This window comes from Cydia amplana, chromosome 16 (assembly GCF_948474715.1).
Source record: "Cydia amplana chromosome 16, ilCydAmpl1.1, whole genome shotgun sequence".
NCBI classification, from domain to species: Eukaryota; Metazoa; Arthropoda; class Insecta; order Lepidoptera; family Tortricidae; genus Cydia; species Cydia amplana.
Window position 1 is genome coordinate 15,858,227 of NC_086084.1, and position 14,257 is coordinate 15,872,483.

The following is a 14,257-nucleotide window of genomic DNA, read 5'->3' on the forward strand; positions in this document are numbered from 1 at the left end:
CGCCCATCTGTGGGTGGTTATGAAGGCGTGGACCCTAACTAACAATCCACAGTACCTCCATGATCCAGGGGTCGTGGGGCCCGGCCTGGAACAGCACCTCCCGCCCGCCGGCACCGCACGCCTCCACGTTGATGAACGCTCGGACGGAGGGCGCCCATCTGTGGGTGGTTATGAAGGCGTGGACCCTAACAATCCACAGTACCTCCATGATCCAGGGGTCGTGGGGCCCGGCCTGGAACAGCACCTCCCGCCCGCCGGCACCGCACGCCTCCACGTTGATGAACGCTCGGACGGAGGGCGCCCATCTGTGGGTGGTTATGAAGGCGTGGACCCTAACAATCCACAGTACCTCCATGATCCAGGGGTCGTGGGGCCCGGCCTGGAACAGCACCTCCCGCCCGCCGGCACCGCACGCCTCCACGTTGATGAACGCTCGGACGGAGGGCGCCCATCTGTGGGTGGTTATGAAGGCGTGGACCCTAACAATCCACAGTACCTCCATGATCCAGGGGTCGTGGGGCCCGGCCTGGAACAGCACCTCCCGCCCGCCGGCACCGCACGCCTCCACGTTGATGAACGCTCGGACGGAGGGCGCCCATCTGTGGGTGGTTATGAAGGCGTGGACCCTAACAATCCACAGTACCTCCATGATCCAGGGGTCGTGGGGCCCGGCCTGGAACAGCACCTCCCGCCCGCCGGCACCGCACGCCTCCACGTTGATGAACGCTCGGACGGAGGGCGCCCATCTGTGGGTGGTTATGAAGGCGTGGACCCTAACAATCCACAGTACCTCCATGATCCAGGGGTCGTGGGGCCCGGCCTGGAACAGCACCTCCCGCCCGCCGGCACCGCACGCCTCCACGTTGATGAACGCTCGGACGGAGGGCGCCCATTTGTGGGTGGTTATGAAGGCGTGGGAAGCCTGCAAAATGTTATGTTATTGATTGGCAAAGTTAAAGAAAGGCATTAATCACAATTATCAAATACATGTATGGAGTAGCTGTCACGTAAAATGTACCTATATTTAGAATTTTTTTGACAGCTAAGCAAATTAATGTACATGTCGTAGTCAGATCGTATAATCCGCCGTATTACATTACGGCTAGCCGTTTTACAAAACAGGGGCGTTTTGAAATGCGGCGGTTCGACGGTTAGCCGGATTGTCATTGCGATACGTTCTTCAATAAGGCGGCCTACGTTTAGCCGCATCGTATCTATTTAGATTGTAGAGTGACCGTTCTTTCGGTCGCCTACGTAACCGGAGTTTGACAATGTTTGCAATTTAATTTATTTTTACCATGGTCCCAAAGCACCACATGTGTTTCTTTTCCAAAACATTTGCTTCACAACTTAAATAGACGGCGGAGCCCCGCAGCGGGGCTCCTATTTCTGGACGGTTTGCCCTTCGGGCATCTGAAGCTACCTAACGAACCTAACCTACTTACCTACTTACGCTTTTTTCCCCAAAGTGTAATGTTTTCACGGACGTCTCACTAAATTAATAGGTAGATAGGTTAGGTTCGTTAGGTAGCTTCAGATGCCCGAAGGGCAAACCGCTCAGAAATAGGAGCCCCGCAAAGCGGGGCTCCGTCTAGTGAAGATACGAAGGAAATGTTTTTTGAAAAGAAACCGTGGATTACCGCTGGCTTAATAAGATGTATGAGACATCGTGATAGTCTCCACTTACAGGTAAGAAGGAGTCCCGACAACCAAATTCTGAAAGCTAAATATATTCGTTACAGGAACTTTTACGCCCAACTGCTTCGTAATATTAAAAATGAATATGACAACAGAGAGCTAACACGCAATAGTAATAATCCAAAAAAGCTTTGGAACTCTATTAAAAGAATTTCTGAATACCCAAACCGCAACTCCGATGCCAGCGAACTTACTAAAATCTCCACAACTACTCAGGAATCTCTCAACTTGTGTAATAGTCATTTTGCATCGATAGGTGAAAATTTAGCTGATCGAATCTTGAAGAGGCTCAACACTACTCAGCAAAGTCTCGCGTCATCTTGTACGCAAAGTAAAATCCCCGTTCAATCCTTTTTTATTGCCCCAACTGATCCTCATGAAGTAAGTTGTCTCATAAAAGACTTAAAATACGAGAGTGCGCCTGGGCCAGACGGATATAAGCCTGCCTTGATAAAAGGTATCAGTGAATTCGTTTGTGCTCCCCTCGCACATATTTTCAATTTAAGTTTAGGCTCTGGCTCATTCCCTGAGGCTTGGAAGAGGTCGGCGGTGTCCCCTATCTTCAAATCTGGCCAGAAAAATAATCCCGACCACTACCGTCCGATATCCCTTCTCTGCATTTTTTCAAAATTGTTGGAAAAAGTAGTCAACAAACGCCTTACAAAGTTCTTGGAAAAATATAACCTTCTATCTGACAGACAATTTGGGTTTAGACGGGGTAGGTCTACCGAAAATGCCGTTACACTATTGTCGGACCTAATTGCAAAGCAGCTCGATCAGGGAAGACACTGTATTGGAGTCTTTCTTGATCTAGCCAAAGCCTTCGATACCGTCTCAGCGCCGATTCTTCTTAAAAAACTTGAACACATTGGTATAAGAGGTTCGGCGCTGGGATGGTTCAAAAGCTATCTCACAAATCGCAGGCAGCACGTCAGAGTCAGCGATACAATAAGTAGCGAGTTGCCCATCAATTTCGGTGTCCCACAGGGTAGCATCCTTGGGCCAACGCTCTTTCTTATATATATGAATGACATTCTCTCAATCCAGCTGCAGAACGCAGAGTTAATATGTTACGCAGATGACACTGTGGTCCTCTTCAGTGGGCGTTCGTGGATTGAGGTAACCTCTATGGCAGAAACTGGTATGTCATGTGTAGCGGACTGGCTAGATAATAATTTACTGACCTTGAATACCAAAAAAACTAAATTTTTAACTTTTTATAAAACGTTTTCTTCAGCACCTCTCTCTTGTAACACTTTGGCATTGTCTTCCAGTCACGGTTTATGCGACTCCATTGATCGTGCTGAGACGGTCAAGTATCTCGGAGTGTTGATTGACCAAAAGCTGTCCTTTAGACAACACATTAAAACACTGTCTGGCAGGGTTAGAAAAGTTATTTACGTTATGAAGCTTCTAAGGGGTGGGGCATCCCGAGTTATTTTAAAGCTAGTATATTTTGCACTCTGCCAATCTATTATTCAGTACTGTATTGCGGCCTGGGGTGGCGCCGCCAAAAGCGTAATGATAGAGGTAGAACGGGCGCAGCGAGCTGTACTGAAAGTAATGCTGAGGAAACCTTTCCGTTATCCCACCGACGAGTTGTACGCAGAAACATCAGTTCTTAGAGTTCGTCAACTTTTCGTAGTAAAAGCCGTTACGGAACCTCATCGAACTGCTGTAGCTTCGGTAGACCACGTCAGACGTCGTCAAAAACGTCTTAATCACCTGACTGTCTGTTGTCCTCGAGTTAATACTGCATTCGCCAAACGCTTTCCATTCTTCCTACACCCTACAGTCTACAATAGGGTTTCCAAATTATGTAACTTCGATGACTTCTCGTGCTCTATCTTAAAATCGAAAATTAAGAATTGGCTTCTTTCCCAGTCTTACGATCAGACAGAAGAAATCATTCATACTTAAGTAGCGTATACACACACACCCACATACACACACACACTCACGCACACACTCCACTCCTTAAATATTAATTACACTTACGCAGGTCTCTTCTGTATGTTTTCTTATTGATTTTTGATTGTATTGTTTGTCTGTATTCTTTTAAAAAAAAATTTCTGCATGCACTTTTTTGAACTTCAATTAATTTTATATTTGAGATTTCTCATTCAAAAAACGGCCATCATATTCAGATTAGTTAAAATCTTTTAGTAAAATCTATTTTCCCGGTTCCCGAGATACAGGCTGCGCCTAGTTTGGGGCCGACGGATATTAGCTTAGTTGTAAAATCTAATTTATGATAAGTTCAATCTGCTATGTCGATTTGTAAAAATGTTTGGTAAATAAACGATTTGTTTGTTTGTTTGTAAATAAATAAAAAAAAAAAAAAAAAAAAGAAACAGTCCGACGAACTCCAGATTTGATGGACAGCCCAGCGTTTTTCATAGTTTGTTGTTGTTATGTCAGGCAGCGCCACGAGTGTTAAAAATGGGAACATTGGGAACTAATAACTGTATTACATTACGGCTAGCCGTGTTGAAGAATGTATGGCGCCGAATACATTCCGGCGGATTTTCATTCAGCCGCATTCAATCCGGCTAATCGTCGAACCGCCGCATTTCAAAACGCCCCTGTTTTGTAAAACGGCTAGCCGTAATGTAATACGGCGGATTATACGATCCGACTGCGACATACATATTCAGAAAAGTAACATATAAGTAATACATTTTTACAGGCGCGGCGGCCAGCGCTCGCAACGTTTTTAAACCCACAGCTCCCGCGCCATTAGCAACCTTGTGGCAAGGAGATAAGGTCTAAACTTTATTCTCACCTGCATGATATTTTCTTCAGCACCGTTCAGCAGTAATATAACATCGTGAGGGTGCGGCGCAGGCGCGGCTGCCAACGCTCGCAATGTTTACAAACCCACAGCTCCAGCGCCATTAGCAACCTTGTGGCAAGGAGATAAGGTCTAAACTTTATTCTCACCTGCATGATGTTTTCTTCAGCACCGTTCAGCAGTAATATAACATCGTGAGGGTGCGGGGCAGGCGCGGCTGCCAACGCTCGCAATGTTTACAAACCCACAGCTCCAGCGCCATTAGGAACCTTGTGGCAAGGAGATAAGGTCTATAAACTTTATTCTCACCTGCATGATGTTTTCTTCAGCACCGTTCAGCAGTAATATAACATCGTGAGGGTGCGGGGCAGGCGCGGCTGCCAACGCTCGCAATGTTTACAAACCCACAGCTCCCGCGCCATTAGCAACCTTGTGGCAAGGAGATAAGGTCTATAAACTTTATTCTCACCTGCATGATGTTTTCTTCAGCACCGTTCAGCAGTAATATAACATCGTGCGGGTGCGGCGCAGGGGCCGCGGCCAGCGCCCGCAATGTTTCTAACCCCACGGCACACCCCGCGCCATCGTCGCTGGCGCCTGTGGAAAAATAAGCAAAGTTCGTATAAAGGAGGGTGGGCAGATTGGCCTATTGACCAGAGTGTATACTGTAGTTTCCTAAATGGCAGTTAATACCATTCTCATTTTATTCCACTTTTTATTTTTCTCGTAAGCTTCATTTATCAATAGCAATTATAATCATTCTCATATTTACCCATTCTATGTATTTATTAGTAGCTTATTTTCTCGATATGTTTTTGAACCGTTTTCATATTTACCCATTCTATGTATTTATTAGTAGCTTATTGAGGTATCTAGTAAAACAACCGTTCGGACCAATGACTGGTTTATTACTGAAGCATGCAGGTACAGCGTCAATACATATCACTCCTCCCACATTATTCTGGGAACCTGACAACAAAACAGACAATATTTTAGGTATAAGTAATACAATAAACTTATTATACTAATAATCATTTATAGTTAACCCTTTTAGTTCTAGGCCTTAAATTACATCGGCGGGGAACCGGATCCGACTGGTTTTCAGTCTGCTCGTTCTGAGCCAGCTGCTGCTGCTGCGCTCGCGGGCGCAGCCGATGCGAGTCCGCGGGGGACGCGGGCGGTACAGGGCTCGCGGGAGCCGACGCGGGCGCGGGGCCCGGGGGCACAGAGCTTAGCGTTTCAGATTCTAGTACCTGTCGATCCGTTTCCTCTCCCTCTACATTATTATCATCACACTCATAAAAGTCGTTGTCGGATGCAATGTCTAATGGCTCGTTTATATCTTGATCAATATCTTCAATTGCGTCCGGCCTCGACAATGACATAGGTAAGTACGGGGATGAAGGTTGCAACGCCTGTGCCGTCGGCGCCGGAGCCGGAGCGGGCGAAAAGGTCAAAGGGCGCGGGGAAGGCGCGGAAGCGGGCGCGGGCGGCGGCGGCGACTGGTTTGCTTGCACAGCGCTATCTGTCTTATCAGCAACTAACCCACATGAATATCGCAACAGCTGATCGACGTGACGTATACATTTACCGATCTCTCTAACGTCTACAGTAAACATCCTATTTCCGACTTTATTTATTATTGTTCCCACTCGCCATACAGGCTTTTGGGCAACAAAACATCGAACTAAAACAACTTGGCCTACGTCAAATTTACGAGCACCTGCTAAACCAACCTGCTCGTTGTTACTATCGGGTTCTTTGCTAGGTAAAATTAAATCGAGTTTACTGCGTAAATCCCTACCGAACATGAGTTTTGCAGGTGTTTCGTTAGTGCTACAATGGACACTGTTGCGATATTCAAATAAAAAACTCAACAATCGCTCATTAATACCCTCGGTTGACATTTTATTATCGCAACTTTGAATACATTTTATCATTTTCTTAGAAATCTTAGCACAAATTTCGGCCTGGCCATTACTGCAGGGGTGGTAAATCGGTGAGTTTAAATATTTTATCCCATTAACTGCACAAAAATTTCTAAATAAGTCACTATTTATTTTTGGGTCATTATCTGACACTATGGTTTTGGGCAAGCCGAATGTTGAAAATAGGTATTTTAATTTTACAATTAGGGATCTTGACGAGACATCTTTACTCATATGTAAACACTCCAGCCATTTGCTGAATGCATCTACCACGACCAAGTACATCCTTTGCCCAACTTGCACGTAGTCAATATGAAGACGTTCCCAGCATGCGCGCGCGCGAGGCCACGGGAGGGGCGAGCGGGGTGGGGCGGTCCGCAGTTTACTGCATACGGTGCAATTCTGCACAATGCGTTCTATATCGGAGTCCAAACCTGGCCACCAAAGCTTACCGCGCGCAATACTCTTAGTTTTTACGATTCCTAAGTGTCCCCTATGCAATTCCTCTAACATGCGTGCCCTATGAGCCGGAGGGACAACTATTCGATGACCGCGTAAAATACAACCCTTTTCGACTTCTAAATCGGTTTTACATCTGAAATATGGTTGAATATTCTTGCATTTAATTTTACGCGGCCACCCGTTTTTAATGTACTTCATAACAATTTTCATTGTCTTGTCTAAGGCCGTCGCCTCCCTAATATCTTCAAACGATATTGGCAAGGTATTCTCGTCTAAAAAGTTTAAGTATGAACTACCCTCGTCAATGTTTAACTCAGACGGATTCACTACTTTCGGCGGTGCCCTAGAGAAATAGTCAGCCACAACATTTTTTTCACTAGTAATGTAACTAATGACGTAGTTGTAGGCTGATAGGTAAATAGCGTACCGTTGCAAACGCGAGGCAGCCATAACAGATATGCCATTTTTCTTGCCAAATATGGCAAGTAGGGGTCGATGGTCAGTTTTGAGTACAAATGGTTCACTTCGCCCGTATAGGTACTGGTGGAAATGTTTCACTCCGTATACGATGGCTGCGGCTTCTTTGTGGACCTGGCTGTAATTTTTCTCGCTGGGCGTAAGTGCCCGGGAGGCGAAAGCCAGGGGTCGCTCGTGACCTTCCGGCCCAAGCGATATCACGGCACCCAGACCGGCGGGTCCAGCGTCAACACTCAAAACGAGTCGCGCTTCCGGGTCAAAATGAGTAAGGACTCGCCCTGAAGCCATTTCCCGTTTAATAGCGGTGAATGCCTCCTCCTGCTCGGGGCCCCATCTCCATACAGCATCGACCTTAAGTAATTCGTGCAAGGGATTAAGTACACTTGAGGCGCGCGGTATAAACTTCCGATAATAATTTATAAACCCTAAAAACCGCTTTACATCTAAAACATTATTCGGACGCGGGGCATTAACTATTGCATCAATCTTTCTCGGGCATGTTCGAAGGCCGTTTTTGTCAATAACGTAACCTAAATATGTGACGCTCGATTTAAAGAACTCGCACTTATCTTTTTGTAATTTTAAACCGGCATCCTTAATTCGAAACAGAACTTCCCGCAACCTTTCCAAATGAGTCGCCTTATCCGGCCCTGTGATACACACATCATCCAGCCAGATGCTCACTCCGTCTATTCCTACCAGCAGGGTCTCCATTGTTCTCTGAAATATAGCCGGCGCATTGGCCAGACCATATACGAGCCTGGTATATTGAAATAACCCCCGCGTGGTGCTGATGGTAGTGAGCTCCCGGGACTCGTCACTCAATACGAATTGGTTATACGCATTGCTCAAATCCAGCTTTGTATAACGTTCGCCGCCCCCCAATTTCGCAAATACTTCTTCTATGCGCGGCATAGGATATTTGTCAATAATCAAATCTCTGTTTAGTGTTACCGAATAATCGCCTGCAATTTTAATTTTCCCGTTCTCCTTCAAAACCGGAACAATTGGAGTCGCGTACTTCGAAAAGTTCACTGGTACCAGTATACCTAAACCAACAAGACGTTCGAGTTCCTCATCAACTTTATGCTTAAGGGCAAAAGGGACTGGTCGGGGTTTAAAAAAACCTGGTACAACATTTTCCTTAAGGCGAAGTGATATTTTAAATTTATTAAATTTCCCCAACCCCTCGCTAAACAAATCGGCATAAGAATTTAATAACTGTCGAACCTCCCCGGCGTAATGGTCAATGGCTATACTATTATTATTATAATATTCCTCAGTAGTAAATTTAATGCCGAATTTAGCCATAAAATCACGGCCAATTAAGGGCGGACCTCCTTTAGGTATCACATATATCTTAAGTACGTCTTTTATTGAATTGTACTCAGCATTTACTAACAATACACCCATTGGCGTCATTTTATGCCCGTTATAAACACATAATTTAATGTTGCACTCGTGTAACTGAATATGAGAAAAATATTGTTTATAACATTTATCGGAAATCACACTTATTCCAGACCCTGAGTCAAGTTCCATATAAAATTTGTCACCGTTGATTAATACAGTTAAAATAATGGGATCGTAATGTTCATACCTTAAATTGTATAGCGCGCACTCCTCACAGTCCTCGCAAGAAGTTTCCGATTCTCCTCCCTGTGCTTGGATATTGTGAAATCTTAGTTTGCATACTTTCTTTAGGTGTCCCTTAACACCACACTTGCCGCACTTATAACCTTTGTAACGACACGTTTCCGCACTGTGGTTTTTCATGCCGCAAATATTACACCTATTGAAGTCATCGCGTTGATGCCATTTGGAACCCGATGCGACATCCGTAGCACGACCGGCGCCAGCTCCGCCACCGCGACTGGCGCGGCCACGGGCGCCGCCGCGCCCAGGGCTCGCCGCGCTCGCCGCACGGAACACCGGCTCCTCCTTTATCGGCACGTTGCCGATACTGCCAGTTTCGCCTACCATCGCCTGGGCTTGCCTAGCACTAGCCGCTTGCTCTGCGACCTCCAACGCCTTGGAGAACGTAAGGGTCGCCGCGTCTTGTTCAAACAGCTTGTCGCGCTCGGGACCGGAACCCAGACCGAGAACGAAACGGTCCGTCAGCACCGTCTCCAGGGCGGTGCCCAGGTCGCAAAAACTTGCCAACCCGCGTAGCCGCGCCGCCCAGTCTCCTAAAGACTCGTCTGGCTTTTTCGTCGCACTGTAGAACTTCGCCTTATTAGCAAATGAACACTTTTTAATTTTAAAATGTTTATCTAAAACAGCAATAAGTTCGTCATACGTTTTCGCTTCTAAATCACTAGGGTACACGAGATTACGTGCCAAGCGATACGAATCGTCCGAAAGATGCGTTATTAACACTGCACATTTTTTATCGGCTGTAATACTAGTAGCATTTACTTTAAAAAACTGAGTTAATTTCCCCTTAAAAATAGACCACTCTCCGGATTTGTAATCGAAATTAGGCAAAGAACCGAGATAAGACTGCGCCATTTTGTTTTAAATACGTGGGTACTCTCGCGTCGTCGCCAGTGAGGTATCTAGTAAAACAACCGTTCGGACCAATGACTGGTTTATTACTGAAGCATGCAGGTACAGCGTCAATACATATCACTTATTTTCTGCCTGACATAACAACAACAAACTATGAAAAACGCTGGGGTGTCCATCAAATCTGGAGTTCGTCGGACTGTTTCTTTTCAAAAAACATTTCCTTTGCAACTTAACTAGACGGAGCCCCGCTTCGCGGGGCTCCTATTTCTGAGCGGTTTGCCCTTCGGGCATCTGAAGCTACCTAACGAACCTAACCTACCTAGCTATTGATTTAGTGAGACGTCCGTGAAAACATTACACTTTGGGGAAAAAAGCGTAGGTAGGTTAGGTTCGTTAGGTAGCTTCAGATGCCCGAAGGGCAAACCGCCCAGAAATAGGAGCCCCGCGAAGCGGGGCTCCGTCTATTTAAGTTGGAAAATAATGCGAATGGTTACAAAACATACCGGGAAAATAAGTTTTTCAAAAAAAAATAGAATGGAAAAATATGCGAATGACTAAAGTTATAGGGAAAGGAAGATTACGAGAAAAATATAAAGTGAGAAATAATGCGAATGGTATTAACTGCAATTAGTAAATAACGATTTTCGGAACATACAGTATACACTCATTGACCAATAAGGACAAGCGATATGTCACTCAATAACTTATTCTAAATTATAAAACTTTTACTATGGCAGATAGTCCCAAATCTTTGTGTGAAAAAAGTTATCATCGCAAAAAGTAGTGTGAGTTTAAACGTGACTGTATAGTTTTTTTGGATACTAAGTTCCTATGTCGCAGATCATTAAGGTTTTGTTGTTGTGGATGATTTGGTGTCACGATATTTTAGTTTTTTATTCGTTTTCTTATGTTTTTTTGTGTCATAATTTTTTTTAAACAGACATTACACAAATCTCGTCATACAATACAAATGGAGTATATAAAAAACCTTTCCAATGGTATCCAAATCTGCCCATCCTCCTTTTATTTCTTTATTTTTTTTTAACAAACAGTCTCTTATAGTAATAAATTATTACAATGAAGGGTTATCAGACTTATAGACCTACAGTTTCCTTAATTATAAAGCGGATGTCATTCCAGATCTAGAGCAGAGCCCAACTGGGAAAATACTACCTCCACCTTACAGAAAACCGCAGTCAAAAAACACTAGACCCTACTCATAGTGTTGTGTTCCTGCCGGTGAGTAAGGTTGCCAGAGCTGAACGAGCGTGCGGAGTGTTAGGGTCGGCAACGCGCATGTAACACCGTAAGAGTTGCAGGCGTCCATAAGCTACGGAGATTACTTACTATCAGGCGGGCAGTATGCTTGTTTGCCATCGACGTAGTATAAAAAAAAGATAAAAATATTTGACCAATTTATTGTTTATGGAGTTAAAAAAAAACTCTGCTGAGGTGCTGACGGCAATAAAAATCAGGTTGTTATTAAATTGTACAACGGGACTTAATCGCGTATCTAAGTTTTAAGATTTACCTCCGACGTTTCGAGGACGGCGTTCGGTAGTCTCGGAGCAGACAATGTACAATTTAATAATGTGTAAAAATCGTGAAAGTTTAAATCAGTGTTAATCCGGTTGTTTCCTATAGTTAATAGTCAATAGTCAAAATATACTTTATTCATGTAGGCCTAGCAACAAGCACTTATGAATCGTAACATACTTATAAATTATCTTAAGCTAATTATCAGAGCAATTTATTGATGTTATTATTCCATAAGAATATTGGATTATTATACAAATCAAATTAAACACAAATTAAATTAAATTAAGAATTTCACAAAAGGATCGTCAAACATGAAAAAAAAAATTGTATAAAAAATACTAGTCTAGAATGTCTCTAGAATAAAATCTAAATGTCAAATAAATAAATAAAAAACACAAAAGAAGTATGTACATCGGAATATCAATTTCCTCATCATTAATCAAATATACCTAAAATAGTTATTTTCGATACAAGTGCGAAAAAGAGGAAATTCGAAACGAGTGGCGATAAATTAAAACACGACCGAAGGGAGTGTTTTAAATCGACACGAGTTGCGAATTACCTATTCGCACGTGTATCGAACAACGTTTTACAGTACATATGGCACTTTAATGTTTCGACATACGCACGAAAAGTGCTATTTTACGCACTAGTGCGGAAAAGTAGCCCCATATGTACTGTAAAATAATCATTTCGAATAACCTATACATAAATGCAAATTGTTTCACAGCGATAATGAAATCCAATTTAGAAAGATACACTGAAAAAACAAGAGCAATCACGTTTTTTGCGGTTTCAGTTATCAAAAACTCATTAAAAGGAAGTAGATTCATTATGTATGACATCTCAGAATACATTGCTTAGGTATTTGGTACTCATAAACTTCATTATTATTATTTTAGCTTTATCGTAGTGAGGTAAAAACATTTTTTATCTATATCAGAATTAATCAGAACTAGGTCGAAGTCCAATATATGTTTATTTACTTTTGTATCTGATAGTAAAAGTGTGAATATGACTAATCTGTGTCTTCATACTTTCGAATGATATTTTAACGATTATACGAGTATGTGGCGTTCCATGCCTAAAGGGTCCTTATGCTGCATATATGTTTACAAGGACCCTTCTCTGATGAAAGAAACATATGAAGGATAATTTCCTAGAATACCCTAGAATAATACGAACCTAGCGGCCGCCATACAAGCAAGTTACATTACATTCAAGTATGTATGTATGTATGTCTGGTAATCTGGTACCATCGCTCATACTGTTAACTGTACATGTGTGGACCTTATGCCTTTCGTAATAGGGTCCACCGATGTACAGTTAGGAGTGTTGCTATTTGTACCTACTACTTTTCGTTGCTAGAAATTGTAATATTTTCAAAGGAATTAAAGCATGTAGATTTGTAGAAGTTTTACATTCAAAACTTCTACTTGTTCTATTTTCTTTGTATATTATGTTACATAAATTTAATGTTCATGTCAAGTTTCATATAATTTTTAAACATGTTTTAAAATGGCGCGGGTTCGTGTTTCTCAGTACAGTATGGACGATTGTCTATCCTACACCTTATAAAACAAAGTCCCTTGCCGCGTCTGTATGTCTGTCTGTATGTTCGCGATAAAGTCAAAAACTACTGAACGGATTTTCATGCGGTTTTTACCTATCAATAGAGTGATTCTTGAGGAAGGTTTAGGTGTATAACTTGTAAAGGTTTTGTGTAAATTGGTTGAACTACCCGTGCGAATCCTTGCGGATCGCTAGTAATCTATCTATCTAATCTATTTAATACCTTTAAACGAGCAATTCTTGTTTATTTATTTATATGTATATTTATTTATTTATATATATATTTTCGGGGATCTCGGAAACGGCTCTAACGATTGCGATGAAATTTGCTATATGGGGGTTTTCGGGGGCGATAAATCGATCTAGCTAAGAGGTCTTATCTCTGGGAAAACATGCATTTTTGAGTTTTTATATGTTTTCCGGGCAAAGCTCGGTCTCCCAGATATTATATAAGTAACACAACACAGTCATACATGTCTTAAAAGGTACCCAGCAACCGGTTACCGCGACCCGAAGTAAATAACCTGTATTTTCTCTACCATAAAATGAAAAGGTCCTACGTTCATAAGGCCCTTGGTCTTACGCAATTTTCGCGTCTGCACTGCGAGAAAAAAATGTCAATTAAAAAATAATGTCTTCGTTAAAGGTTCTTTAGAGGAAAAATGAGAAGTAATTATCAACAATAGGCACAAACTTGAAACTATTACAGATCTTACTCGTTTACTTAGTTCGTTTTTTAAGAGCCAACAGGAGCTAAGATTTAAATATTTTAGGTAAATATACCCGTCTCGCTAACGGAAGCGGCTCCTAAAACTAGTGCGATAAGGACAAGGCGAAAAATCCTGCGTAAAAATATCAAAAATCGAGGTTTCGTACTCGACTGTTTCCTCCTCCAAAACTTAACCAATCGTAACCAAATTTGGAAATCTAAATGATTATGACATTATCTGTGTCGGACCGTTTTGCTTTTTTGACTAATTGATGTCAGTTTTGAATAGCACACCTCTCATTGCGGCATAGTCAATTAGGCCATTTTGGCCATTTTTGAAGGGCTCTAGCGCCTTAAAAAACAAAAATATCAAAAAAAGCAAAAAGGTCCGACACAGATATTGACAATATTAATCTGTGTTGAAAAAATCATTGCTCTAGCTTCAAAACCCACGGAGGAAACAGTCGAGTACGTTTGTATGGAGATATGACCACTCCTGTTGGCTCTTAACAAGCTTTTATTAGGTCGACCTGTATGTAACTAACATGTAATGGAATCTTGCATGTT

The 14,257-nt window shown here is 42.7% G+C and overlaps 2 protein-coding genes across 2 annotated transcripts in view; both read right to left on the bottom strand.

Moving 5' to 3' along the window:
- LOC134655483 (uncharacterized) overlaps window positions 1–14,257 on the bottom strand; it is a 52,343-nt gene that overhangs the window by 33,201 nt on the left and 4,885 nt on the right. Inside the window, exons 4-5 of the mRNA XM_063510947.1 lie at window positions 4,962–5,089; window positions 791–922 (exon numbers count right to left, since the gene is read on the bottom strand). Coding sequence (XP_063367017.1) covers window positions 791–922; window positions 4,962–5,089 — 260 coding nt within the window. The remainder of the gene's footprint in view (window positions 1–790; window positions 923–4,961; window positions 5,090–14,257) is intronic.
- Window positions 5,524–9,975, bottom strand: LOC134655310 (uncharacterized). The gene is made up of 3 exons (XM_063510761.1): window positions 8,885–9,975; window positions 7,407–7,693; window positions 5,524–6,032 (listed from the first exon to the last, which is right to left on the bottom strand). Exons 1-3 carry the CDS (start codon window positions 9,868–9,870, stop codon window positions 5,524–5,526), a joined length of 1,782 nt encoding a protein of 593 aa, XP_063366831.1. The 5' UTR covers window positions 9,871–9,975.

Bases quoted from the DNA above. Each gene is read 5' to 3' on its own strand.
- LOC134655310 (XM_063510761.1), bottom strand. From the start codon at position 9,870: ATGGCGCAGTCTTATCTCGGTTCTTTGCCTAATTTCGATTACAAATCC. The intron at 7,694-8,884 runs GTCTGGAATAAG...TGCTGTATGGAG, and splicing joins TATATGGAACTTGACTCAGG to ATGGGGCCCCGAGCAGGAGG. The intron at 6,033-7,406 runs GTGAACCATTTG...CATGTGGGTTAG, and splicing joins CCAGTACCTATACGGGCGAA to TTGCTGATAAGACAGATAGC.